The following is a 27,691-nucleotide window of genomic DNA, read 5'->3' as shown; positions in this document are numbered from 1 at the left end:
CTTGGACTTCCAGCTTCTAGAACTGTGCCATATTTCATCACAGCAGCCTGAGCAGACTAATAAAACAGAGTTAACCAGACTGAAAAAGGAAGCCCAGCCAGTGTAGAGGCTGAGAGAATTAGTAAAGCTAAAGACTGTGTCACTGAAATAGTTAGTGACGGACAGGAGTCAAAGGAGCTAATGGTGAGGGGGAAAAGGCCCCTGCCACCCACATTTTACTGATGGGAAGCCTGGGCCCACAGATGCAGAGCTGTCCTAACTGCCCAGTAGTATTAGGGAGCACCAGGACCAGAACTCAGGTCTCCTGGCTGCTAGTTTCAAGCCTTTTCCACAACACTGTTGTCTCACTCTGGCATCTTGGATACCTGCCATGGTCTATATGGAAACTACCTACACGACAGGAAATTGCTTCAAACATATTTATTATAATTTTTACAGACTCTAAGTTCACTAATAATCCTGTAACGCGTGCTGGTGTAACTCGACACAGGGCCTGGAATCACACCTCTGGCCAGGCTGGGCACCACCGTCCAGCACGCACCTGTCTCAGGTGAGGCAGCTTGCAAGGGGGTTTCCAGTGCAGCATCTCAGGACACCAGAGAAGGAAAGGGCAGCATGGTTCTCTCTGGGTGCACAGGCCTGTGCTGTGCTGTGGATGAGCTGCCACCTGGGGTGGCTTCAGACCCTGACTCTGACCTGGGAGCCCCAGAGAGCATTTCTAGGCACGTTAAGACATGATCAAGGTGCCTGAGAGACCAGGACAGGGGCGTGCTGGGTTTCTGTGGCTTGAATGCTTGATTGAGCGCTGCATTTTTAATCACACAGCTGCAATGCAGAAAGGCATCAGGAGGTCTGGCCCGGTGTTAGGAACTGAAAAAGTGGCCCAACCCTGGGCTACAACTGTATCTATCCTCCAGTGCCCTGTGGTTTCCAGGTGGTTGTGGTAGTGTGTAGAGTCCTTCGGTGTTCTCTCGTTAACACCCTGTTTCACGGATGGCACCTCATACGTTTCAAAGCCCTTTAAATATATCCTTGGGTTTTCTTCTGGGCACTCTAGCTTACACCCCTTCTTGCTCACCGGCGCTGGTTTAGACCTGTCAAATTCTTGAGCTGACAAAGGGATAGAAACAGAGAGTGATGAGACCTTGCCCTGACCCTAGGACTCCAATGGGAAAGACTGAGATTTCCAAGGCAGCATGTGTGGCTATGATGCAGAGATCTGACATACCAGGGTCCCGGGAGTGAGCACTGTTTCCTGATGCCAGTAAAAAATAGAAGTGGGGTGCTTGGGATCTAGAGATTGGGACTGAACCACTGTCAGTCTTATTATTAGCTTTCCAGTTTAAGGCTACAAAACTACTTGGGGTCAGTGACACACGTGAGAATGGCTGGGCAGGGATGAGCTGGGCAGTACTCACTGTCACCGCTGCGCCCATGAGTCCTTGCACCAGTGCCTCTCCGGTGGACTTCACCTAGAAGGAGTCAGAGTCAGGTTCTCTCAGGCCCCCACCACGAGCTCAAAGGTGAGACAGGTAGGACACATCAGTAGGCCTATTAGCCCCGACAGGTAGAGTCAAGAAGGCTCTGTGTACTGGAGGAAGAGCCTATGGACAACACAATCACGAACGGGCCAAGTGTGGCTTTCAGGGAAGGCCCTGGGGACTGTCAGCTGAAGTCAAAGGGGAGCAAGAGAACAGACAGGTGACCAGTGCGGCCCAAGGAAGACAGTGTGCCTAGTGAGGAGGCTTCCCAATCGCCGAGCCCCCAGCTACCTGCTTGGCAGTGTGGCCCATGTTCATTGCGTCGTTAATTCGGTTTTCCAGGAAGTGCCAAGTGTCCTCAAAGTCCGGGGAGGAGTCCTGCATCATCACCAGCTCTGTCGTGCTGTAGATGCCAGCCAACGCTGCTCGGCGGGTGTACCAGTTAAACTGCAAAGAAACCCATCAGGGAGGTGGGTCACCACTATTGCTGCAGGTTGGGGGAAGTCTGGGTATTTCCTACCCAAAGCCACTGGCACTCCTGGGCTTCCTCCTGATTTCCTCTTTTCCTCACAGATACACATGGCCCTCTAGACAAGACTGCTGTTCCCAAACTAGGCTGGGTATCAGAATCACCTGGGAGATTAAACATGCAAGCTACGGGGCCCAACCTCTTAGAGTTTAGAGTCAGGAGGTCTGAAATAAGTGCCAGGATCTGGATGTTTAATAAGCACCCCACGTGATTTTGCTACATCCACTCGGCTTTGGAAACGCCAGTGAAAAGCCTAAGTCTCGGGATATCTAAGTTCCAGGGAGGCTCTGTGGTCAGGCAGTTATGACCAAACCTTCGTGAGTTCATCAGTGAGGTGAGGGCTGAGACAGCATCACGGACAGACTGGAATACCTGGGAAGAGCTGAGAGTTCAAGTCCTTCAGCAACTTCTGACTGTCCTGGCGAACCACTCTTTAGAGCACTAGCTCGGCTGCTTTCTGTTTTATCCCTCTGATTTCTTAGCTTTCTAATTTCATTTTCCTATCATCTCTGTTGGTGGTATATTCCCACACGATGGAAGTTTATTAAAGCACTTTGTTAGAACTGTGGTGGGAGCATCTTTTTGCCTCCCATCCTGGATTCCACAAAGTACCATCACACATTAATTTCTTTTATGAAGGTATATATATATATTTTTTTAATTTCCTACCAGAAATATGATAGCATTAACAAGTCAGATTCTTTCCTGGTGCCTGTTTAAAGGCTTACTGATCTCTTAGCAAAGCAGGCCAACATGGGCTACAGGGAGAGAGTTTCTTTTTAAAGCAATGAGTGTCTCCATGGCATTCTTTTTTTTTTTTTAAATCAGTCTCATAAAAGACACACACTGAGAAAGTCTGCTACAGAATCTAAATCACAGAAGACTGAGGGGGAAATGATTATAAAATGGCAATCCAATCACAAGGCCCTCTGATGCCTTGTCACCAGTCTAGGGGGGGAAGGAATACCAATGGTTCATGGCTACAGCACTGGTCCCTGAATGAAGATGACCTACATCCCACTGTGGCTTGTTGAGGGACCCTCCTCATACCTTAGCCTCTCCTCTCCAAGATGGGAATGACACTGTAGTCCCGTGAAGGGATTTGTTATCAAAGAAATTTCACAAACTTCCTGAGGAAATGCTTAATCCAAGCCTTCCCAGTAGCCTGTGGGCCTGCAGAGAGCACTCACGTCAGTGGACTGGTCCCCAGCGTAATGCCACATGTCATCCACCATGCTGGTGAGTAGGCTCAGGCTGGGCGGGATGTTGTGAGGGAGCAGGAGGATGCTGAGGGCCTGCGGAGAGATGACAGAGGAGCGGTACTGCACACCGGTACCAGCAGCGCTTAGGTGGCTGGTGCCTCACCTCTCCGTGGAGGTGTGCAAGGGGGCCTGCCCAGCCCGCATTCTGAGACTCACCATCTCCACCCACTCGTGTGAGCTCCTGGCGTCTAATGCTCCCGACTACAGCTAATGGGAGCCGGGGCAGATCCGACCCTCAGCTGACCCAATCAGATTCTCAATCCCTAGCACGTGGACTTGGGAATGCAGACAGCCAGGTCTAGACTGGTGTCTTTGAGTACTGAGAGCACCCCATTCTGTAACATGGAGAAAGAAGCAGGGATAGCTGGGGAGTCTGGGGGCGGAATGCGAGGTGGAATGGGTCAAGCTGGAGATCTGGAAATCAAGCGTGGTGAGCATGGGCAGGGGACGGGACTTGACTCTGGACTGTACTCCCTCACACCCGGCCCACAGCTGAAATTACATGCTCAACCGTCTCCCAGCTGGGCAGAGGACGCTAGGTGATCCGTGGGCCCTCTCAGTGCTGATGTGCTTTGAGTTTCTTAACTGAGAGAATGGCCTGCACTGTGACACACTTTGAAACAGGAGAAAAGGACCTTTAGAAAAGGGGGGTGGGAAGCCCTTGGAATGAATACTCCAATTCTCTAAGCATCACACTGACATACTGAAAAGAAGTCCCAGTTCCCTGAGATCTAGAATGTGACAGGCCTGTTAAAGATGATGGCCAGTAAAATCTTCTGACTTTTCTAATCCCCTTCATGGATTCCTCCTCACTGAAGACCTGGTGGCACACTCGGGCCACTAAGACCCCACCCAGGACGTGATCTAGGACCCACGCCACCCACGTTTCCAGGAACTGAGACACAGATGGCTCAGAGGTCCTCTCTTTGGCTCTCACAAATCTGAAACCTAGCTCTACCAAGTGCACTGAGAATCCCGAGTTTTGTGGAGATGAATGAGCTAACTTCTGAACAGTGTGCCAGACCCTCCAAGTGAAGGTGCTGAGGATCATAAACACGAATACTTTATGCCCTGGGGCCTGGATATGGACTCTGTACCCGAGGCCAATGCTCAATGTACGGGATCAGCATTCTCAGTCTGGTTTCCACAGCGTCCCTCAGGAACTGGTCTGTTTTCCTCTTCCTGGAAGAGGGAAAAGAAAACAGTGTGTCTCTGGATCAAAGGCATAAGCTCGGTGCTACACTGTTTACTCAGCCCTAGTGGGGAGGGCCCCACCAGCTCCTGATGAGACAGGCAGATGCATTTCAGTCCCATCAGAGCAGCAGGGCTGCTCAGTGCTACTCTCTTGGCTCCGCTTGGATTGGCCTCCTGGGGACAGCTGGTGGCGCCTAAGCTCCTTGAACCTTAGCTGCCACCCCGAGCAGTGATGCCATGGGACTTACTCTGCCTGGCCCAGCTGTACCAGCTTCTGCTCCTCTTCCAGCACACGGGTGAGCCGAGCGTTGCACTGGGTCACAAAATGCAGTATCAGTTCACTGCCATCATTCCCAAACATGCTGGCAGCCGCACTGGAGAGACCCAGAGACTACAAAGGGGGAGAGGGAAAACAGGAAATTGGCGGGCAGGTGGAGCGGACATCTGCCGCCTGTTCATCACTAGTGCCTCTTCTTCTAGTAACAGCAGCTTGGTTCTCAGTGGGACACCCCACTCTTCATTCTTGTCCGTGTGATCTGGGAGAAGCTGACCACCAGTCCCTCCACACTCCATCAAGCCCCTGGGTGTGATGCAAAGCAGGGGATCCAGACCTAGATAAGTGGAGTTCACAGCAACTAGTTCAGGAACGTGCACGTGACCAAATCCAGCCCTACGAGGCCACCTCCACACTTTTGCTAGTACCGATGGGAAAGAAGTACCCTCTTTCCTCTGGGGCTGCTGAGCCATTTTTAGTCCTGCATGGGAAGCCCCTGCTGAGAATGAAGCTCACAGAGAGGAAAGCAAAGCAGATATGCTGTAGAGACAGTTCCCAGCAGCAACAATCTAAGAACACCGAGCCAGAGCTACTTCCAGACTTTTCTGTTATTAAATGAGCCAAACACTCCCTTTCTTGCTTGAGCCAGTTGAGTTCGAGTTCTGACACTTGTAACCTAGAGTTGTAACTATTATAAAAAGGGGCTTGGGAAGAGCGCTCATAACTCTCTTCCTCACCAACTCACTTAACCTAAGTCTCTTGGAAAGTAGGTCTCTCAGTTGTTTAAAAAAAAAAGCCTCACAAACTTTTTTATTTTTTTTGGCCACACCACAGCATGTGGGATCTTAGTTCCCCAACCAGGGATCCAACCCGCGTCCCCTGCATTGGAAACGCGGAATCTTTTTTTTTTTTTTTTTTTTGGAAACGCGGAATCTTAACCACTGGACTGCCAGGAAAGTCCCTCACAAACTTTTCCTAATGAGTTGTCAAAGAGTTAACAAAGCCACAGAGATCCTTTACTATTCCTCACATACAGGACTCATTGAGCAGCTACTGGAGGGAGAACCCTGACGGCAGCAGGGACAGAGGGCAGAAAAGGAACCAAAAAACCCATTAACTCTAAATTCCCACCGTTGGGAAAGTGCCTCTCTTTTGGTGGAAGTACACAGCCTTTTTGGAGGGCAGTTTGGCAATATTCACCTCAACATCAGAGCCGCAGGAGCACCAGTACTAAGGGTGACTGCGTGCTCCCTGTGTGCCTGGTGCCTGGCTGAGCGCATTATATACACGACCTTGCTGCAGCCCCACAGCAACGCCAGCAGGTGGGTATTACCATCATCCACATATTACAGAAACCGAGGCTTCAAGCTCTTAAGCACCAGGCTATACTGCCTCTAACATGCATGTAACAGGAACCTCGAAATTATACACACTCCCTGAGCTCTTGTCTCTCAGCTCCAAACCTGCCCTTCCAACCTCAGCTTTGTGACGCAGGGGCTGGGGCTCTGCAAGCCACACTTCTGGCCCCAGGTTAGCTCCGCCGATAGGGTCTCTAGAGGGAGACTGCAAGGCTGGAGGAGGAGGAAGGGCCTGGCTCCTCGCAGTTTACTTCCTGTCCGCTACTGGTCTGCGTGAGCAGCGCCCTCCTTCACCACGGCAGCAGTTCTGTCCAGTGGCAGCAGCTGAACCCAGTCTGCAGTATTCTCAACAGGTGCAGACCCAGTTTCATCGAGCCACCATCCTCTCCCTGCCCTCCCAACCGCTCCGCCATTTCCCCAACCCCAGAGGTCAAGTGCCAGCCCCAGGGGACCCTTCCTCCAAGGTCAGCGACACCAGCACCCTCTGAGGAGCGCCTCCTCCCAAACGGTCGGAGTTTCACCTTCACAGGGACTCTCCTTCAAGCTCCTAGTTGTAATCATTCCGACTCTTCCCTTTGTTTCCTTAGCCCTGGGGATGAGAGCGCCTCCCTGCAGGTGCTACCTCTACGATACCTTAGTGTTCTTTTTATCCTTTCAGTTAGCTGGTTACCAATTTCGCATCTAGTTAACAATTCTTTGTGTTAAATTCTCTCTATTCGAGTTACTGGTGTGATTTCTTCTGATTGATGCACTCCCTGAAAGACCAACTCCACTTCTCAGAATCTGTCCTAAAGAAACCAACCAGAAATGTACTTAAATCTGTCGTACAAATAGGTTTATAATATTAAAAAAATTGGAAACAACCCAAATGTTTATCAATTGAGCTCAAGTAAATGCAATAGGTATTATGCAGCCATATGAATGGAGATATGCAGAGTGAAAAAAGCATATGAAAAAGAGTGGAAAAGTTAACCATAGAATATTCAGTAGAATCAGATTTTCCCAAACAATCCTGTTACATTTCTGTCCTCTCCTGGTTGCACACCTTTCTGTAATGATTCTCTCAAACCTTCTCTGCTGCCTCCGAACCTCTGTCTCCTCCCACTGTTTCCTAACTTCAGGATCAGGAGACAACCACAGCTACGTCACAGAGAAAACAGAAGCCATCCCCTGGGAACTCCTTAAAGGTTCTTCTAGAAACTAAGCCTGCAGCTGTCTTCTCCAACTTTGCCCCTAATGCATCGAAGGCTAGTCTTTCCACCTGTTTCCCGGATTTCATAATCCTTGCCTTCAAGGAACCTCACGTTTTTTATTTTGCCACTTTCTCTTGTATCTTCACCGTCACCGGTGTTTCTGTGCCCTCCTGCCAGTATTCAAACATGCTCAAACTTCCATCCCACTTCCCCTGCTTAGTATACTAGCTCTCTTCTCCCCCTCGCAGCCAAACGCCTCTGCACTTCCTTACCTCTACTCACTCCTCGACCCACCCGTTATTTCGGACCTGCACTCCCTTCAAACGGCTGCCGCTGCAGTCACCGACGTCTAGTTGCCTCATCCACATTCTCCTGCTTTGCCTCCAGCGCAGGCTCCTCTGCCTCAGTCTTCTTTGCCACCCCACCCTGCTCCACCCCACCCTTAAATGTCAGTGGTCCCTGAGGACCTAGACTCCTCTCTCTTTTCACATGACACTCTAGGCACATTCATGCCACCCTAGGCAATCTCACTCACTCCCATGGTTTAATGACCACATACATATGTGGATTATGCCCCAACATATACTCCAGTCCAGGCAGCTCCTCCAGTTTCAGGCCTGTATGCTGAGGTCCCCCATTGGCCGACCCAAAGACCCCTCATATTCAACAAAGCTCAAGACTGTACCCATGGGCCTTCCTCAAACCTGGCTCTTCAGTGGCCTTAATCTAAGAAAACGGCACCACCACGTACCCATGCATGCAAACCGGCATGCAGCTCTGGTGGCATTTTGTCACTCCCTCCTACGTCATTCTCTCACCAAATCTACCCACTTGTCTCCACGTTCACTGCCACTGCTCTAGGTCAGAAAGCCCTCATCTCTCCTGGATGACGAGCAGCAGCTCCCAGTGACTCTCTGACTCCAGTACATTTTCATCCAGCAGCCAAAGTGATGGTTTTGAAATGTCAAATTGAATTCTATATCTCCAATTATTCTTAGAATAAAAGAAAGCCTAACTCTTCAACATGACCTTTGGACCTTGCCCGATGTGGCCTCAACTGACCCTTCCCCAGCCTCACTCAGCTCGGATCTCTTCCTGACTCTCGGAATGATGGTTTTCTTTGGTTCCTCTAATGTGCAGGCTTCTTTCCACTCTGCACATGCTGTGTCTCTGTCTGGACTTGTCCATCCCCCACCCCACCAAATCAGGTAAAGCCTTCTCATTCCTCAGCTCTCAGTTCCAAAGCCTTTCCTCACCACGTTCTCACCCCACCCCGAGTTAGATTCAGTCCCTCCACTGCATGTCACAATAGCACCTTTTCCTGATAGCCCTTACCACATTTTATAAATATGTATTTGTATATATTTGATTAATGTCACCAGACTGGAAGCTCAACAAGGGCAGAACTTTGCCCATCCTGACTACTATGATGCCCCTAGGACCTAGCACACTCTCTGTTCAATAAATATTTAAAGAGTGAACGATTAATAAATGAAAGGTTTTCTTTTTTCCAATTTGAAAGATCAAAATGTTGATCTTTGTTATCACAGACAATTTTTAAGTTCTTTTTTATATCTGTTTGTATTGTTCAAAGCTTTCACAGTGAGCACACAGTGGAATCATATAGTATACACATTTCACTTACGTGACTTCTGTTATCATATGTGCTCTTGGGAGAGTGAGAGAAGACAAGAGAAATAACAGTTAAATTTAAATAAAGCTGCAAAGTTGCCCACTGTCCCATTTCAGGAGCAGATATCTCACGTGCTTGGGGTGGGAGATGTGAATCTGCAATTCCATCAGTCTCCATCCTCACAGACCTTTCATAGGATGGTATGTGGCTACGCTTGATGATTCTGCACAACGAGGCCTCAACATGAGCCTATGGCTTAATCTAAAGGAGCAGGCTGCTCCACTGCAGGAGGAAACACTGATTATTAGACTTACATAGAAAAATGAGGTGTGCTGGTCTCCAAGGTGGTGCCTTCTTGGGAGTTTTCAAACACCACATTTTGTCAATTCTAGGATCTCCATTTTTTTTTTCATTTTAAACAATCAGTGTGAATCATAAATTGATGATGCATCATAGTTTAACAGACAGCCTTTTTCTTTTTTAGTGACGCATAAAATAAGGGTGCTTCTTACAACCAATGGCATCTTCGAGTCAATGAAATATGGCAGTTTTGATCATAGGCAATTCTTGCCTAACGAGCTGCCTTTAGAACCTAACTCCCAAGAACTAACTCCATGGTATATTCTTTTTATATTAAAAAATAATTAAAAAATAAAGCCATTTCTACCCTATTGGGGAAAAACAAACAAAACAAAACCAGAAAATCTTATAGCAGTGAGGAGCTCTGGGGCTCTGCGCTGGGCTGGAAGAAAGCCCTCTGCTCTGGCTGCTGTGATTCCCTCCTGGCTGATCTTGGTCAGGCTGCCCCGCCCGCACCCATACCCACCTTGGCTCCTTCTGCAATTGCCTCTGCTGTCCACCCATGGGCGGGCACAAACTCCAGCGCTGCCGTCAGGATGCGGTGCTGCAGCTGCTCCTCGCTCTCGTAGTCCTCCTCCTCCTCACCGCCCTGGTCTGTGTACCTGAGGCCCAAATGCAAGAGAGGCATGGGCACAGAGCCCGGCTCACCTCACCTCACCGCCTGCTGCCTGGCATGCAACATGTGCTGGGCCAGAAACCGCAGGTTCTGTGCCTCCTCTCAGCACATGCTGAGAGGACATTTACTTATGTGTCAGTATCAGTTTGAATGCCTACAGAGCAAAATCGTATCATCCATTGCCTCCCATAGAGTCACTGAGAGAAAGGAACCATGAGCGAGGAGGTCAGGTGATAGGAAGGTACATGCTGTCCCAGCACCCTGGATTTCCCAGTGTATAGCCTTACCGCATTGTTTCTTTATCTGGATTTGTACCAAACTGTAACTCCATTGAGGACAGGGACAACGGTTACATTATTTACAGGGCCTGGCACAAAGTAGATCCTCAAACAATATTTGTTGAATTGAAATGAAAACTACTTTCATTGGGAGACCAGAAAAATGACTGGGAACACTCTAATTTCAGAGCTAGAGGAACCTCTCTCAGCGGCAGGATTAAGTAAAGACGAAACATCTAATGGAGATGTAAATTATTATTTCCTTTCTGGAGGGTAATTTGGCCTCACATGTGTAACGAAAAGTAAAATGTGCATAGCCTTTGACTCAGTGCTCCCACTGCTGAGAGAACCATCTACTTTATCACATTATTTTTCATACCAGTGAAGGAAATCTAAATATCCATCAATAAAAGATAGGTCAAATAAATTTTGGTACTGCCATTTGCTGGAATACTATGCAACCATTAAAATAATATAGATTGTGAAATGACATCATAAACGTACTGTTGAGTGAAGAAACAGGTTCTAGAACAGCATGTATAGTGTACAGTGTAATTAATCGTTTATAATATATACAGGGTTATATATGAAATACGTTAGAGAAAAGGATATTCACAAAAATGTTAGCAGAGTTATTTCTGGGTTTGTGATTTCTGATAATTTTTTTACTTTTGTGAACTTCTTTGTATGATTTAGAATGGTTTAGAATGTACAGGCACTGTTTTCATAAAACAAACAAACAACAGGTTCCTTTCAAAGATAAGGTTGAAAATGATGAAAGGTGTGACGGGAACAGAGAGCCTAGAGGAAGGAGAAGAACAGATTCATCCAAGCATGCAAAGTAGTCAGAAATGGGTGGACTGGGGTTCTACTGCCTACCTGGGAGGTGAACGAGAAGACTCCTGATTGGGTTCTTCGGTGCCCTGTGTCTCAGAATGTTGCTGAGAAAAAGAGGGGGGAGGTTGCTGCTTCTGCTGATCTGAAGACCTCAGTTGTGTAGCTGAAGCATGGAAGGCATGTGGCACCAGGGCTGGTCGGCAGCGGGACACTGAAACAAACTGAGCTGGTCAGCCAGGGACACTCACCAGAGAAGACCCTTTAAGACCCAGAGTGGTATGAGGGATGGGGAGGAAGAAAAGCAGAGGAAAACCAGAACCAAGTGTTGGATCCCAGACAAAATTCTTGGGTAAACTGGGAACCTTTCGACATGATGTGGCAAAGCATGAACCAGGAAACGGAAGACCTGTCTTCTAGGCATGTTTCCATCATTTGTTAGCTGTGTGTTAATGGGTAAACCATTTCACCCCAATGAGCATGACTTTAAAATACGCAAATTAAGAGAAATAATCTCTACTTACTCAACGGGAGTGTTGTGAGGCCCAAACAAAAAAATGAAAGTGACTTGAAAACATTATATATTTATATCTCATGGCAAGAGCACTGGACTAGAAATTAGAAGGTCTCAGTATTGACTCCCTAATGGTTATGTGGTGTCTCTGTTTTCTCATCTGCAATATTGCAACACCCATTTACTTTAGGAAAGGGCTTTTGAAAAGTACAGTATTGTATTTCCTAAGCAAAGGCTCATATTACTTTTTTCTTTCCCAGCATTTTACTATAAAAAAAAATCAAACATACAAGCAAGTGGAAAGAATTGTGGCATGAACACCTGTATATCCATCACACTCTTCATACATCAAGCCATCTTATTTATTTTTTTTGGCCACGTCACACAGCTTGTGGGATCTTAGTTCCCCAACCATGGATTGAACCTGGGCCTCGGCAGTGAAAGCACCGAGTCCTAACCACTGGACCGCCAGGGAATTCCCCAATCCATCTTATTTTTTTGATGCATTTGTTGCAGACTTCAGAATTCTTTATCTTGAAACATTGCAACATGCACGTCATTAACTAGAGTTCAATATTTATTGAATATTTACTGTTCTTTTATTGAGGTGATATTTACATTCAACGAAATGCACAAATCTTAAATGGGCCAATTCTGAGTTTTGACAAATGTATACACCTGCATAACTTGAACCCCTATCTAGAGATTAACATCACCCCAGAAAGTTCCCTCTTATTCCTTCCCAGTTATTCCCCACCCACACTATTCTGAATTTTTCATTCTAGTCTTGCCTGTCCTAGAATTTCATCTAAATAGAATCATACTGTGTGTCCTGTGTATGCATAAGACTTTTTTTGCTTAGAATATTTTTTAGATTGATTCATATTTCTGTGAAAATCAGGAGGTTGTTACTTTTTACTGCTGAGTAGCATTCCACTAAGAAACACTATTTTATTGAACACCTGGGCTGTTGGCTATTACAAAGGTGCTATGAATATACTTGTTCAAACCTTTTCGTGGACATTTTCCTTTCATTTCTGTTGAGTAAATACCTCGAAGTAGATTTTCTGGGTCATAGGCCTTACTTTTACTGAACATATTTAGTTTGGAGCTTTGTATAAAAACAACAAAACAGCACTTATTTTTTTTTAAATCTATGGACCAACTCAGGAAAAAAATGATTTTTAAAAGAAACAGCACGTATGTGTGAAAATATCAATTATTTTAGCATATGTACAGAAAAAAACGGACCAAATATTCATAAAACTTCTAAAAGGACCTGGGAGGTCCCAAAGCAGTATTGCAGAACCACTGCAGTCCACGAGAAGATTTTAGGTGAAATACAGGAGAATATTATTTCATTAGTTATATATTTATGTTAATATGTTAATTCATACGTTCTATTTGTGGAAGGTGACATTGGTTTTCCATTTATGGTAGTGCTATAAAGTTTCCTCTTTTAAGTAAACGTCTATATTTTTACGAAATCAGACGTATAAACAAAAATACTGACTATATGGTGGCAAAGGTGGTACGAGGATACTGAAGAATTACTGAAGAGGTGGGGAAATGACTGACTTGGGGAATAAGTAGACTAGGCGCTCTCTGTGTCTGTTTCCCGGGATCAGGGCCCAGGGACTTGACAATGGAGTTAAGAGACTGGGTACAAGTGTGCCAGTCTGCAACCGACCGAGCTGTGCGACCTTGGGCACCCACAGCCCTCTCTCGGGCTGCGTCAACTCCATGAAATGGGAGTGACAGGCTCTTCCCTGATGCTCTCGCTCCTCACAGGTCGAGAATGGGGTCAGAAGCCAGCCAGGCGGCCACTTCAAGCCCGAGGCGCCGGCGCGAGCCGCTATGCCCTTCACCTCACCTTGCTCTCGAGCCGCCACGAGGCTTCTTCCGCCCCTCACCCAGCCCAGGTCGGCTTCGCGCCCCCCTCCTTCCCTCCCCGCTCCCGGGATCAGCCGCCCTCTCACCGGGGAGGCACCGCAGCTGCAGGAGCCTCCACCCCGCCCGGCCGAGCGCGCCAGACACCGTCGCTGCCATCTTGGAAGCGGGCAAGCTGCCTACGGCGACGCGCCGTGTAGCACCGAGTCAGCTGCATGGCCACTTCCGCCCTCCCCGCGCAGCGGGAGCTTCGTCCTCTCGCGAGAGGCGCGAGGTGCGGAGCCGGCCGATGCTGAGAAGCCTGGAGCGAGCCCCGGGAGGCAGGTGAGCGATCACCAGGTGGTCCGAGAGCCCGACCTTCCCCAACGGCCCCGTTTCGGCCCACCCTCTGCCCCACGTCCTCTCATTTCCCATCCCCAGCCCCGTCCTTCGGCGGAAACGTGGCTATGGCCACCTCCCTGAGGACCACAGCGGGCTTTCGCTCAGGGGAAGCCGGTGTGAGGGGTCGGGCCCGTCCTTCCTCGTCCCGGGCTCCTGGCGTGGTGGCTTCTGCTCTTCCCGGGCTGCCTTATCTCCCACGCTGCCGGACCCGGCCTGAGGCCCCTGGGGACAGCGCTGAGCTGGGGCCCGGGAGACCGGAGTCTGAGACCCGCTTCTGCTAGTAGCCAGCTGTTGTGACCTTGAGTCTCAGTTCCTCTTCGCAAACATCAGGGAAGCCGAAGTTTCCGTCTTTGGGGGTACCTGGACCCCCCAGGTTGTAATTTTGAACCTTTGACTTCCCTGAACCTCCAAAGTGTTGAGTTGATATAATTGAGTATTCCCAAACTTGCCAGATTGGAAAAACCATCAGGACGTTTGTTAATAAATCGGATACCGAGGTCTTTCTCCTGGAGAGTTGATTCAGTACATCTGGATGTAGTCCTGGAATCTTATTTTAACAAATGCCCCCGGGTGATTTGGATGATCTGCAAGTTTGGGAAAGGCTGGTGGCCTTTATGCTGACACTGAGTGCCAAGCTCTGCGTGACTCAGGGAGGTCATGGACTAGTCACTGAGCAGATATGTAAATGCGGAGCGCCTCACTGGGAAACCTATCACCAGGGAAGGCTTCATAATAGTCGGAAGAAGTAAATGGTTTGGGGTGAGGGATAACCAACAGCTGGAGCTAAGCATGCCATCCTGTAAGTTTTGTGCAGTTAGACCTTTGTCTTTGTATTTTTGCAGACTCCTTATCAACCTTTTCAGAACCTGTTCCTCTCCCCTGCGTGAGTGTGGGGAAGCCTCCCCCTAAGCCAAAACTACTCCCCAAATGTTAAAATTTCAGATCCATGTTTCTGGATTTCGGTAAAGCACTACTGATCTCTCCATGAGGCTTTGTTTTCTGAGTTCTGTCCACTCATCTTTTTTTTTTTTTTTTTATTTAATTAATTTATTTATTTATTTTTGGCTGTGTTGGGTCTTAGTTTCTGTGCGAGGGCTTTCTCTAGTTGCGGCGAGCGGGGGCAACTCTTCATCGCGGTGTGCGGGCCTCTCACTATCGCGGCCTCTCTTGTTGCGGAGCACAGGCTCCAGACGCGCAGGCTCCGTAGTTGTGGCTCACGGGCCCAGTTGCTCCGCGGCTTGTGGGATCTTCCCAGACCAGGGTTCGAACCCGTGTCCCCTGCATTGGCAGGCGGATTCTCAACCACTGCACCACCTCGGAAGCCCCTGTCCACTCATCTTCGAATGAATCTTTCCTGTGGAAAATCTAGCACTTGGATATACTTCCTGAAACCCTTAAGTTTGACACACACCTAATTGCCTGGAGACAAAGTCTTCTATTTCTTTTCCTTTGAGTTTACTGTTTCTTTGCAGATTGTCACCTTTTTTTCTCTCTCTCTGTGTGTGTGTGTGTGTGTGTGTGTGTGTGTGTGTGTGCAAGTGCACACGCTTTGGTCAGTTCATTTTAATTAAATTTTTCTTTCTGATAGCTGTCAGTATTCTTAGAATTTTCTATGCATTTGACTTAAAAGGATTTGATCCTTGGTTTGAACTGATACCCAAACTTCAATCTTACTTTTTTTCTTTTGGCCCTCTTCATCCTTAAAAGGAGCCAAATGCTCAGGATTTGATGTTTACTAGGTGCCTTAAAAATAAAGAAGTGCATCTCCAGAAGTTGTTCTCAGACATCTGCTTTCACTGCCTGCCCACAACATTTTAGAAGGGCTGTGGGCATGTGTGCAGCAGTCAGAGTTGGAGAGATGCTTAACAAGTCCAGTGACGTGACAATGACTTCTATTCCGCCTCTTTTTATTTATGAAACTGGGCTCTGAGTCACACTTCTAAGTATGTTGACTTAGGTGCCAGACATTTTTTCCTTGTTTTTTTAGAAAAGACATTGACAACAACATAAAACTCTGATGATGAATAGTATCACACTTTGGCTTTTAGATATTTAAAAGAACATTGTGTCCCATTTTATTTGGAATATGCTGACTGAAAGTGGTGGCTATGGCTTTTTGAGAGTTAATGTTTAATAAATGTATTTTATGAGCTCCCTGTTGTCATAGAAGATTAGTTTGGGGGGATATGGAAAACAAAGCACTTTCCATTCTTCTGATTTACAGACACAATCCCACTGGAGTACTGTATAAGATGTCATAAAGTGCAGCTCTTATATTGTGTAATTTTAACAATAAAAAAGCAGCTTCACATTTCTCCCCGGGGTGTCCTCCCAGCAGGTATGGCTGAGGAGGAGGAACAAGATTTTATAGGACTGTTTGAAGCAAAGGCAGATAAACTGGCCATGGAGAAGTGGACGCTCAGAGTTCTCTTAGAACATTATTTTATTGAGCTCTGTGTGCCACGTCCTGCTGAGTACATTGCATATTTTTATCTTCTCATTTACTTCTTGCAGCAGCCTTGCAAAATATAAGATTATTCTTCTTACTTTGTTAATGAGAAAAGAGGCTAATCACTGATCCATTGTCATGTAGCTAATAAATAGAAGATCTAGTGATAGGTAGAACCCCAGTTCATCTGTATTCGAAACCTGTGCTCTCTAAAACTCTGCCTGATAAATCGGGAGATTGGGATTGATATATATACACTAATATGTATAAAATGGATAACTAATAAGAATGTGCTGTATAAAAAAATAAAATTCAAAAAAATAAAAATAAAAAAATAAAACCCTGCCTCCATTAAGGTTGCTGAAAAGGTCTCGACGTCTGGCTTTTTGTGTTTCTCTAGTTAACGAGTAGCCTTTGGCCCCTCGGTTCTTCCAGGAGGATTTTTCTGTGAGTACAGTGCAGGGTTGTAGTAGTGGGAAGGGAACTTCTCATCTCTTTCTGTTGTCCCAAGGGAGAGCCTGTTCCAGCATCATTCTAGAAGGAGATCATTTATTTCTTATAACTTCATACCCAGCAATCCATATTCCTTTCTTCCCCAGCTGGTTCTTAAATGTGAGATTGATCCCAAGTTGTTCACTTGAAAGATTTGTAAGGGTTCTTCCTCAACATCATGTTACAGTTGAAAGCTTAAAGTTTCAGTTCTTGATTGTGTGCTTTTTAGGGATTTAAAAACCACAATTCAATGACTAAGGAATCCTGTTTATCTGATAACACTTGGCATCCTTTTACCACGGCATGCAGTCAGGTTAGGATAATAAAGAGGGCATTCCACAAGGAAGGAACCAGATAAAAAGCATGATAGGGTGAAAATACCAAGATTTTTCATACAACAAGGAAGGATTCACTTTGGGGGGGTGGGAGATACAGGTGGAGCCAGATTACGGAGCACCTGAATCCAGAAGACTGAAGAGTTTTGATTTTGCTCTAGAAAATAAAAGCCTTAGGAAATGAGCAGCAAAATCAAAGTACTACAGTATTTAAGGATGACTGGCTGACCTAGGCATGTTTTGTAGGCTGAGGAGCAAGTCATTTGAAGGGAACATTTTTTTTTTTTTTAAAGATTCTGCACTCAGATTGCTTCACATGTCTTTTTTTTTTTTTCTTTAAGATTTATTTATTTATTTGGCTGCGCTAGGTCTTTAGTTGCAGCACGTGAGATCTTCGTTGCAGCATGCGGGATCTTTAGTTGTGGCATACAGAGACTTTAGTTGTGGCATGCAGGATCTAGTTCCCTGACCAGGGATCGGACCAGGCCCCCTGCATTGGGAGTACAGAGTCTTAACTGCTGGACCACCAGGGAAGTCCCTGAAGGGAACATTTTTAAAGAAGGAAGAGTGTGTAGGCCTGACTTAAACTTGGTCTTGGAGTGTCTGTGGTGGCGTAATTGTCACTGGGTTAGCCACCTCTGCAGAATACAGAAGTATTCGGCTTAAGACCCATCTATGTGTGATCCCTCACCCACAGCTTTGGTCTCATGTCATACGGTAGAGCTGTCTGAAGCCGGGGACTTGGAGTCATTAATGTTTAAGAAAGAAATGGGGAACTGAGTAGACTGCTATCTCCTGACCTGATTGCATCATGAGGACATTCTATACTCATCTGAGTATCAAGTCAAAGAGAAAGTCGACCCCAGCAGGAGGAAATTTCCATAGGTTAAAAGCATGGGTTTTACAGTCATATAGACTTGGATTCAGATCCCAGCTTTTACTTTTTCCACACAACACTTACTAGTTGTGTGACCTGGGCAAAGTCAACAGCCTGTTTCCTGACTGTAAAATGGGAGTAATATCTAGTTTAAGGTTGTACTGAGGTTCAATTGAGATAATGTAGGTAAAATGCTTTGAAGAGTCTGGCTAATATTAATTGTTAGAGATAGAGATAGTAGATACTATTGATCAATGCAGAGTCAGTAGAATTGAATTTTCATATCTTGATGAATGGGAAAATATCATTATTCAGTTTGCTAAATCTACATATGTTGTATCTTTTTAAAAAAACACTAAGCTTGTGGTTGGGTTATATCAGCCAATTTATTTGCCTCCCTTGCTGAGTCATACTTCTGCCTAATTAATGTCCGGTGTGTTTTACATTCTGTTCAAGCTGAGTTGTCTCATACCAAAGAGAAAATAATATTTGTGCCTTCAACCTCCTTACTTGACTGCCCAGTCAGGATTCTCACCAAGGAAGCCACCTGCCATATTTGGGAATGTTGGGGTTATGAAACCTTGGGATAATGGGTTTATTTATTCACACTCTGGTATCTACAGTGAGGTTTTCTAATGTGGTCAGCATTCCCTGGTTGGAGGTCGGAATTAGGTTGCAATTCTAATCACATTTGGTGGTACCCCATGGATTGAATTGCGTTTTGTCTCTGCTCACTCTTGACTCTCCTTTGGCCCATAGCTTTTAGGTCCACAGCACTGCAGGAATGGCAGATTTTGGGATCTCAGCTGGCCAGTTTGTGGCAGTGGTCTGGGATAAGTCATCTCCGATGGAGGCTCTAAAAGATCTGGTGGATAAGCTTCGAGCCTTAACTGGCGATGAGGGCCGAGTGTCTGTGGAAAACATCAACCAGCTGTTGCAGTGTAAGTACCTACCCAGGTTGTCTTACAGGGAGGGCAGTTTTGATGGCAGTGCTGCATTTCTTGTCGTTCCTTGATAGCTGGGTTTTTTGTTGTTTTTTATTTTTTAATTAAATTTATTTATTTATTTTTGGCTGTGCTGGGTCTTCGTTGCTGCGCGCGGGCTTTCTCTAGTTGCTGCGAGCGGGGGCTACTCTTCATTGCGGTGCACGTGCTTCTCATTGTGGTGGCTTCTCTTATTGCGGAGCACAGGCTCTAGGCACACGGGCTTCAGTAGTTGTGGCTTGCGGGCTCTAGAGCACAGGCTCAGTAGTTGTGACGCACGGGCTTAGTTGCTCCGCAGCATGTGGGATCTTCCTGGACCAGGGCTCGAACCCATGTCCCCTGCATTGGCAGGCGGATTCTTAACCACTGCACCACCAGGGAAGCCCAATAGCTGGGGGTTTTTTTGGGGGGTGGCACATGATAGTAGTTTTTTCAGTTGAGATACAGTGGACTTAGGAGTATAGTTGATGATTTGTATAAGTAAGTTCTTATTTCTTATTAGCGGTTCCACATTTTTTAAAAAAGCTTGGGGCTTCCCTGGTGGCGCAGTGGTTGAGAATCTGCCTGCCAATGCAGGGGACACGGGTTCGAGCCCTGGTCTGGGAAGATCCCACATGCCGCGGAGCAACTAGGCCCGTGAGCCACAATTACTGAGCCTGCGCGTCTGGAGCCTGTGCCCCGCAACGGGAGGGGCCGCGATGGTGAGAGGCCCGCGCACCGCGATGAAGAGTGGCCCCCGCTTGCCACAACTAGAGAAAGCCCTCGCAGAGAAACGAAGACCCAACACAGCCAAAAATAAATAAATAAACAAAGTAAACAATGCCTTAAAAAAAAAAAAAAAATTTCTTTAAAAAAGCTTGGTTTTTGTCCACCTTCCTTTTTTACTTTTTCCCCTGAGCATACAAAAGCAGATGAAGTTAGTAAGACTGAGGGAGAGCAGGGCAGCAGTGTCCTTGCCCCTCTTGCTAGTAACGGTGGTGTAATAGCATTTGCTGAACAGGTAGCTGTTTATTCTACTAGGCCACGCATGTAGCCTTTGCGGGGACTTGGGAGGGATTGGGAGATTCTGGGGCCCAGGTGATTGCTGATTAGAGTCTTCCTTCTTTTCAGCTGCCCACAAAGAATCTAGCTTTGACATTATTTTGTCGGGTATAATTCCTGGAAGCACCACTCTGCACAGTGCTGAGATTTTGGCTGAGATGGCCCGGATCCTTCGGCCTAGTGGATGTCTTTTTCTGAAAGAGCCAGTAGAGACAGCTGTAGGTAAGGAAATTTTCACTTGAAAGACTAGAGTTTAACAGGGTTGAATCTTTAGGTATGTTTACTGCATCTCTCTGAGAAGGAGGTATAATTTGGAGATCAACAGTCCTATACTGAACCTTATCCTTAGGGATAAGGGATGAATTATTGTAAAACTCTGAACCAACACATCTGAATAAATTGTGATCTTTGACCCATTAGGTAGTAAAATAGAAGGAAACTGCTCATCTGAAAATGGCTGGATCCTTCAACAGGTGAATGCTTAAACTGGTGCATCCACACCATGGAAAACTATGCAGCAGTAAAAAAGGAACAAACTATTGCCACATGCAACAACTTGGATGAATCTCAGAGGAATCATGTTGAGTGAAAGAAATCCGATCTCAAAAGCTTAGATGCTGTATGATTCTGTTCATATAACATTCTTGAAATAACAAAGTTATAGTGACAGAGAACAGGTTGGCCATCGTCGGGGTTAGGAATGGGAGGGAGGGGGTACGTGAGGCTGTAAAGGGGGTGGTGTGAGGGTTCCTTGTGGTGATGAAGACTACGCACACACACAAACAAGTGTTTGTAAAACTGGTGAAATCTGGATAAGCTCTGTGGACTATCGGTGTCAATTTCCTGGTCTTCATATTATATGATAGTTGTGTAAGATATTATCGTGGAGAGAAGAGGTGAAGGCTCCTTGAGACCTCTCTGAACATTTTTTTTTAAACTTCCTGTGCATCTATAGTTATTTCAAACTAAAAAGTTAAAAAATAGTGACTAGAAGTCTGAGAGTGATGAGCTAAGTGTTGATTCATGTGAAAGTAAAGATAGAATCCAAGAAATAAAAACGTCTTTTTTGCTCAGTGGTAAAGCTGTCAGAATCATTCTAGATTTTTAGCATTTTTAACTAGACTTTCTGTCAAAATGTGATGACTTATTTCATCAAATAATAGAAATAAAAGTATGTTGAAATGTATAAAGGCATTTATGTGGAAATATAAGCTTGTAATGTTAATAGCAGCTATAGCCTTCTTTGCTGGGATGTAAACCTTGGGTGACTAAACACAGTGTCTGTCGGAACTATACGGAGATACTTGTGTACTTTACAGTTTCTCAGCCTCTTGGTCATTATCCAACAGCCCCTGGAAGGTTAGGTATTTCAAAGAAACAGGGAGTGATATGAAACAATAATAATGGAATTATTATATGACAAGAGCATCAGTAAGAGCACTTTGAACAACCAAAAGGATTTGTCCAATTGAAATACTATCACTAAAATATATATACACTGAACAGAATAGGTTATTATTGTTTTAATGCCTGCTGACCTGAATAGGAGAGAGCCTTTATTATTTTTCCTGCTTTGACCTATAAAGCTATTAACTGGGGTTTTCCTCTTAGCAGTTAACAATAGCAAAGTGAAGACGGCATCTAAGCTGTGTTCAGCCCTGACTCTTTCTGGTCTTGTGGAAGTAAAAGAGGTATGTTTGTAGACGACCTTCTTTGCTGGGAATTTAAGCCTTGGGTGACTAAACCCAGTATCTCTTTTGTCAGACGATACAGAGAGAATCTGGGAGAAATAACAACCCTGAAGGTGAGGTGATCAGTGTCACTCAACTAGGAAACAAGTTGAGAAGGGCTTTGCATGTGAGAAACCAGATGCCTCGAAGGACGAAACCTGTGAAATCAATCTCCTCTGAAGAGACTCAGCTTGGGCCCATGTGGGTTGGGACATACTTTGGTCTCAGTACTAGTGGTGACCACTGAGGCAGCGAGAGAGCGACACATCTCTTAGTGGACACGAATCTAAGTGGCCTAAGTGAAGGGCAGTTGCCTGTATTTTCCTCAGCTTTTTGGTGGGAGGCTAGGATAGGTTGGAGGGGGAAGTCCTTTTCTGACAACTCATTAGAAATATTAACATTAAATAGAGGTATTTATGGTTCTACATTCTTCTCCAGTGCTGAAATTTTCTTGTGTGAGAGGTGTTACACCACGATAGCTGTTTATACCATTGATCTGTACATGACCTAGGGCCTCAGTTTCCTCACGCCTACCCTTTCTTATTTTTCTTTTTAGTTAAAGTTCTTCCATTTTTTATTCCAAAATATGGAATGTTCATAAAAATTCCGTTAAGACTGAAGAATATAAAGTGACATCTCAGGCCTTGCTTACGCTTTCCTCCCCAGGGGGAGCCACCAATACATTTTTTGGTGTGGCTGTTCAGACTTCTTTTTATGTATTTACAAGTGTGTTTGTGTGTATACACATTTTTTAATGTAAATAAGGTCGTATGTATACAGTGTTCAGTCACTAGCACTTTTCCCCACCTTTAGCTGGCCTCGACATTATCCACCTCAGTGTGCTGACCCACTTTCTTACTAATGATGGAATGGCATTCAGTGCTCTAGATGGACTGTGGTTTATGCAGCAGTTCCATAGTTGTCGGACATAGAGGTGGCGCCCCCAGCTTCTTCCCAAGGAACATAGAAAGCATTTCCCTCCCCCTGTGGTTCTCTTTCTCTACTGCGTATTTCATTTCTGGCATCTTTACTGCGGGCACGCTCCCCCACCACAGGCTTCGATTCCATTCAACAGCCTCTTCAACATGTCCGATTCATCTTGATAATCATAATCGTTACAACCTCCACAATGCCTCGCACAGTGCCTTGTACCTAATAGACAGATATTTGATAAAACTCTCCAAGGGGCAGGCTCAACATAAACATGTAGACAGAAGTTACACTCTAGGGTCCTAATCAGTGAGAAACTGGACATGAGGCACGAGGCAATGTCTGTGATCTCCTGCTGTTGTGTGCTTACTACAGATGTGAGCATTTGACATCTGTGAGGGGGACATAGTACACCATCATACTGTAGAAGAAGTGTGGTCTAATCCTCTGATATCTTGAATTTCAGCTGCAGCGCAAGTTCTTGAGCCCCGAGGAGATTCAGTCTGTCCGAGAACACCTGGGTTACCACAGTGACAGCCTGCTCTCTGTGCAGATCACAGGAAAAAAGCCCGATTTTGAAGTGGGTTCTTCTAGTCAACTTAAGCTTTCTACTACCAAGAAGTCTTCCGGTGAGACTGGCCTAGGGACATTGTTCTGTCTGAGTGGGCCTGGAAGGCCCTATTAAAAACTGAGCCAGAGATCTGAATGAGGTGGTGATATCTTTAGAGGATCATTCCCTTCCTTAATTTCCCTCATTTCCAAATGGAAGAATGCTTAATGTACTGTTGTCCTGGGCATATTCGGATCCAAAACTGAAATGATGCATAGATATTACCTAGTTCAGCCCATTCTTCTGCACCAGAGGACACTGAGGCCTCCAGATTCTAGAGGTCAGACTCCCATAGCTTCATTAGTTAATGAAGTCTTTCCAGACCCCAGAATTATGACATTTACCCTCAGAAGACCTCACAGTGGCGGTCATGGCAGATAAGAGTGTGCTGTTCCTCTTCCCATGTGTCCTTTTCTCTGTGCCACTGAAGTCAGCTTTTCTTGGAGGATCTTAAGACACATAAAAATATCTCTTCTCAGAAGATTGCACTCCACCCTTTGTCACCACTCTCACCCTTCCTATCACTATTTTTTAATGCCTGAGTTGAGAAAAATTATCCTAGCTGTGAGGTATGCAAAAATTTACAGGTACATTCACACTGCTCTGTTTTGACTGTCCAGCCTAAATCTTCAAGAAATCCTTTAGCGTCCTAACCTTTGGAGTCCCAGTTCCAGAATGGGTAGGAGCAGTTTAGATGACCTGCCCTGTGGGGAATCTGAGCATCCAGTTGTGACAGTGATCTCTGGGGGGTGCACTTACCCCCCAAGGCCCATTCGTGGACTGGCCCACACTGAACCCTCAGCTCTTTCAGGCCCAGACAGAGAATCAGGAGGTGTGATTTGCTACTGATTTGTTGTTACACCGCCGCCATCAGCTCTTGAGCTCATTTTCTTGTCTGTAACAGGTATACATGAGACCGGAGCTTTGCTATTTATAATGCTTTTCGGCACAGTTTCTTGTTTAATATTCAAATCTCCTGCAGTGGGTATGGGGAATCCTATTAGCCCCATGTTCTAGGGATGAGAACTAAGAGAAGGAGGAGAAAGCAATATGGAGCGGAAGTTAAAAGCGTTAGGTAGACTCTGTCTGTACTTGTGTATTTGTGGCTGTGTGTAACTGGCCTAAGTATCTAAACCTCTTTCCTCATTTATAAAATTAGGATGACAAGAACTTTCCTCATAAGATGGTGAGCAGGACTAAATTAGATCATGTATGTAAAATGTTTAATGTAGTATCTGGCACAAAGCAAGTGCTTAACAAATGATGGCTTTTATTACCATAAAGTGATGGGTCCCGCTCATGCCTTTATAAGTGGTAGAGCTGGGCCTTGAACCCAAGTCTTTTGACCGCCGGTCCAGTGTGTTCCCTACACAGCCTCAGTAGAAAGCACTTACGTGTGCTTGGAGTTTGTTTCCAGCTGCTTTTCTGGAGCTTGTTTTCTTTTATTGGTTGGATTCAGGGAAGCCTGCTGTGGACCCTGCAGCTGCCAAGCTCTGGACCCTCTCGGCCAATGATATGGAGGATGAGAGCGTGGTGAGTCAGCACTGTGGCCACCTGATTGCTTTCTTTTAAGCCCCACTTTGGGTGGGAATGTTGTTGTCTGGAGTGGCCTCTCTGGGTTTGTAGGTGTGAAAGCATTTAAAGTCCAGCCTTGTGGCTGTGCCTGCCACTGGCATTTTTTGACTCAGAAGGAAACTCCACATTAGTGGCATTTTAAATTTCTTTTTCAGCATCTTTCCCCCGGCAGATTTTCTTGTTCTCACTTCATGTGATATATTAAAGACTCTTGTGGGCATGCATAAACCTGAAAAGAGTTTGTCAGCTAAAATATTTTTTGGCTCCTTCGTCTGGGTACGTCACCAAATGCTCACTGTCTTAAAAGTAATGCTCTTCCATCTCAGATCAGTGCTTTCTGTAATAAAGTTCTTCATTCCTACAACTATTGAAGTTAGAGTGGTAAGCAAACTAGGCGATGGTTTGTGCCCTCACAGAGCTTACAGATTAACTGTCTACACGTTTATCGAAGAATTACACAAGTGTATATATCATTATCTGCCTTTTCCTCTGGAATTATATAGAAAATATTTCATTCCCTTTTCTCACATGACAACCCTTTATATATTCACATAAATATAACACTTCTCTCTTTGTTCTTCCTGCTCCCTCCCGCCCTGCCCTCCTCACACATATTCTCTACACATCGTAAATGAGTTCCCAGCCCCCTCACAGACTAACACAGCTTCTGTGCACGTAGTGTACTCACTATGTGGTCAGCTTGGGCGTGATGATCAAGCCCAGGTAGGACGATGGGTGCCTTCTACGTAGATGGGCGAACTGCTACTGTGGCCTGTGACCACTTCACCTGTTCATTAGCAGAGACCATGACTGTGTCATTAATGGCTTCAAACATTCTCCAGGATCTCATTGACTCAGATGAACTGCTGGATCCAGAAGATACGAAGAAGCCAGACCCAGCTTCCTTGCGGGCTGCTTCCTGTGGGGAAGGGAAAAAGAGGAAGGCCTGCAAGAACTGGTAAGCCTTGGGGTGAGAAGAGGCTGCCAGGCTGCTTCCAGCAGCTTCTGATTATCAAGGAATCGCTATACTTTACAATTACTAAAACATGTTTTATCGTAAAATGTATCAGACGGTAGAAGAGTATGCTAAATAAGTACATTTTAAAGAGTAATAAAATGAACACCCACGTACTGATCACCCAGGTTAAGAATCTGGAACATGACTTGTTCCTTAGAAGTCGCCTCTGCGTGCTCCCTCAGCTGCATCTCCCTGCCTCTCCTTACAAGAGGCTACCATTCTCCCAAATTTGTGCTAATCTTTCCTGGCTTTTTAGATAGTTTACTGTCTATGTGTGAATCTCCAAACAATAATTGTGGAGCCCAAACCTGACTAGGCCAGGAAAGGTCAATACTCCATATGTGTGAAGGCTCCCAGGGAAAAGGTCTGTCAAGGATTTGGAGTTTCTGGGTGGTGGCAGATCCCACTCATCAGCTGCTAACTTTCCCCCAGCACCTGTGGCCTCGCAGAAGAACTGGAAAGAGAGAAGTCGAGGGACCAGATAAGCTCCCAGCCCAAGTCGGCTTGTGGAAACGTGAGTATCTGGTTGATTACTCAGTATTCACAAAGGCCTAAACTAAACACAGATCAGCTCCAGCTCTATAGAATTCACTGCCCAGGTGTTTTAATAATAGGTGAACATGTGAGAACATGTCTCTAGGTAGTGATGGGGAAGAGGGGTTATCTCCTAAGAGTGGGTAGCACACTCATGCCCGTAGGGGAGGTGCTTGTCATTTCTTATTTTTGGCCCCTTTCTTTCTGCTTCACATTGGGCCTGATTAGCTACTCAGCCATTTGCTGAGTGTGGCTATGATTTGAACTGCTGAGAATATAGAAGTATGTCCACCGAAGGAACTTCTCTAGACTTTTGTCTTTCATGAAATCAGAGATCTTAAAGACTCTTAGTATTTGGATCCCAATTGGACCTACAAATGTACCCAGTCGTTCTCTTCAGGCCGCTGTGGCCATACTATGAAATTTGGGATCCCTTTCTTCTGGCCTGTATCTCTGGGAGAGCTGACACTTGGCTTCCCTGTATGACGGTCTCTTCTTTCAACAGTGTTACCTGGGCGATGCTTTCCGCTGTGCCAGCTGCCCCTACCTTGGGATGCCGGCCTTCAGACCTGGGGAGAAGGTGCTCCTGAGCGACAGCAACCTCAATGATGCCTAGGGGAGGGCCCGGCCTGGGACACACCCGCTCCTCCGCCAGCTCCTGCCCCTCACATCCCACCGCGTGGTTCCTCCCATCTCCTCTCGATTGGCTCACTCTGGCTTAGGGCCACTGCGGAGAGGGTGCTCAGTGGACAGAGTGGAGCTGGCTGGGCGCAGTGGTGTGCAGTGCTGCTACAGATCAACACCAGGGTATCCGGGGCCCTGTTACCCTGAGTCGGGACCTCCTTCACCCAGTGTTAGGTAAGCGGGGCGCATCCCAAATAGGCCCCTCTCCCCAGGTCAGAATGCTGACATTTCGTAACACTCTCCGAGCGCGCCATCCTTGGGTATTAACAGTGTGACAGAGAGGGCCCCGCCCCATTCTAAGCTCCGCAGTAGTGCCACGGCTTATCTTCCAGAGTTGGTGGTTTATTCACCATGCAATTTTCTTGGTGACAAGAGGCAAGTGTCTCATGCCCTCAGAGCACCAAGGGAGTCACTCCTTGGTTGCTGTGATCATATCCAGTGTCCCTCTGCCCCCTCCAGTCCTACCCCCCCATCCCTGTTTTACTGTGTTGCATCTGTATCCTATTGTCATTTCTGTTAATCTCCAGGTATTAAACTTACGTACTAATGTATATTCGCTGTGAAGAGGGGATATGTCTGAGTGTGTGTGTGTGTACGCGTGATGTCTGACACGGCCATCCAGGCTCACCTGGGACC

At 46.1% G+C, this 27,691-nt stretch overlaps 2 protein-coding genes across 3 annotated transcripts; one reads left to right on the top strand and one right to left on the bottom strand.

Annotated features, from left to right (window-relative positions):
- Positions 1-405: 405 nt before the first annotated feature.
- Positions 406-13,693, bottom strand: COQ9 (coenzyme Q9). The gene is made up of 9 exons (XM_036833188.1): positions 13,506-13,693; positions 11,058-11,226; positions 9,751-9,886; positions 4,715-4,857; positions 4,370-4,454; positions 3,201-3,305; positions 1,773-1,928; positions 1,419-1,472; positions 406-1,110 (listed from the first exon to the last, which is right to left on the bottom strand). The coding sequence occupies exons 1-9, from the start codon at positions 13,573-13,575 to the stop codon at positions 1,075-1,077; spliced, it is 954 nt and encodes a 317-aa protein (XP_036689083.1). The 5' UTR covers positions 13,576-13,693; the 3' UTR covers positions 406-1,074.
- Positions 13,603-27,606, top strand: CIAPIN1 (cytokine induced apoptosis inhibitor 1). 2 transcript variants are annotated; one of them, XM_036833189.1, is made up of 9 exons: positions 13,603-13,740; positions 18,710-18,891; positions 20,044-20,196; positions 21,586-21,665; positions 23,101-23,263; positions 24,704-24,777; positions 25,662-25,777; positions 26,270-26,351; positions 26,877-27,606. In XM_036833189.1, exons 2-9 carry the CDS (start codon positions 18,735-18,737, stop codon positions 26,985-26,987), a joined length of 936 nt encoding a protein of 311 aa, XP_036689084.1. In that variant the 5' UTR covers positions 13,603-13,740; positions 18,710-18,734; the 3' UTR covers positions 26,988-27,606. The 2 variants fall into 2 exon arrangements, with proteins under 2 accessions (XP_036689084.1, XP_036689086.1); XM_036833191.1 differs by having other exon boundaries at positions 13,617-13,740; positions 21,589-21,665.
- The last annotated feature ends 85 nt before the right edge of the window (positions 27,607-27,691 follow it).

Source organism: Balaenoptera musculus, chromosome 19 (assembly GCF_009873245.2).
Source record: "Balaenoptera musculus isolate JJ_BM4_2016_0621 chromosome 19, mBalMus1.pri.v3, whole genome shotgun sequence".
In the NCBI taxonomy this organism is placed as follows: Eukaryota; Metazoa; Chordata; class Mammalia; order Artiodactyla; family Balaenopteridae; genus Balaenoptera; species Balaenoptera musculus.
This window is presented reverse-complemented; position numbering and strand designations above follow the sequence as displayed.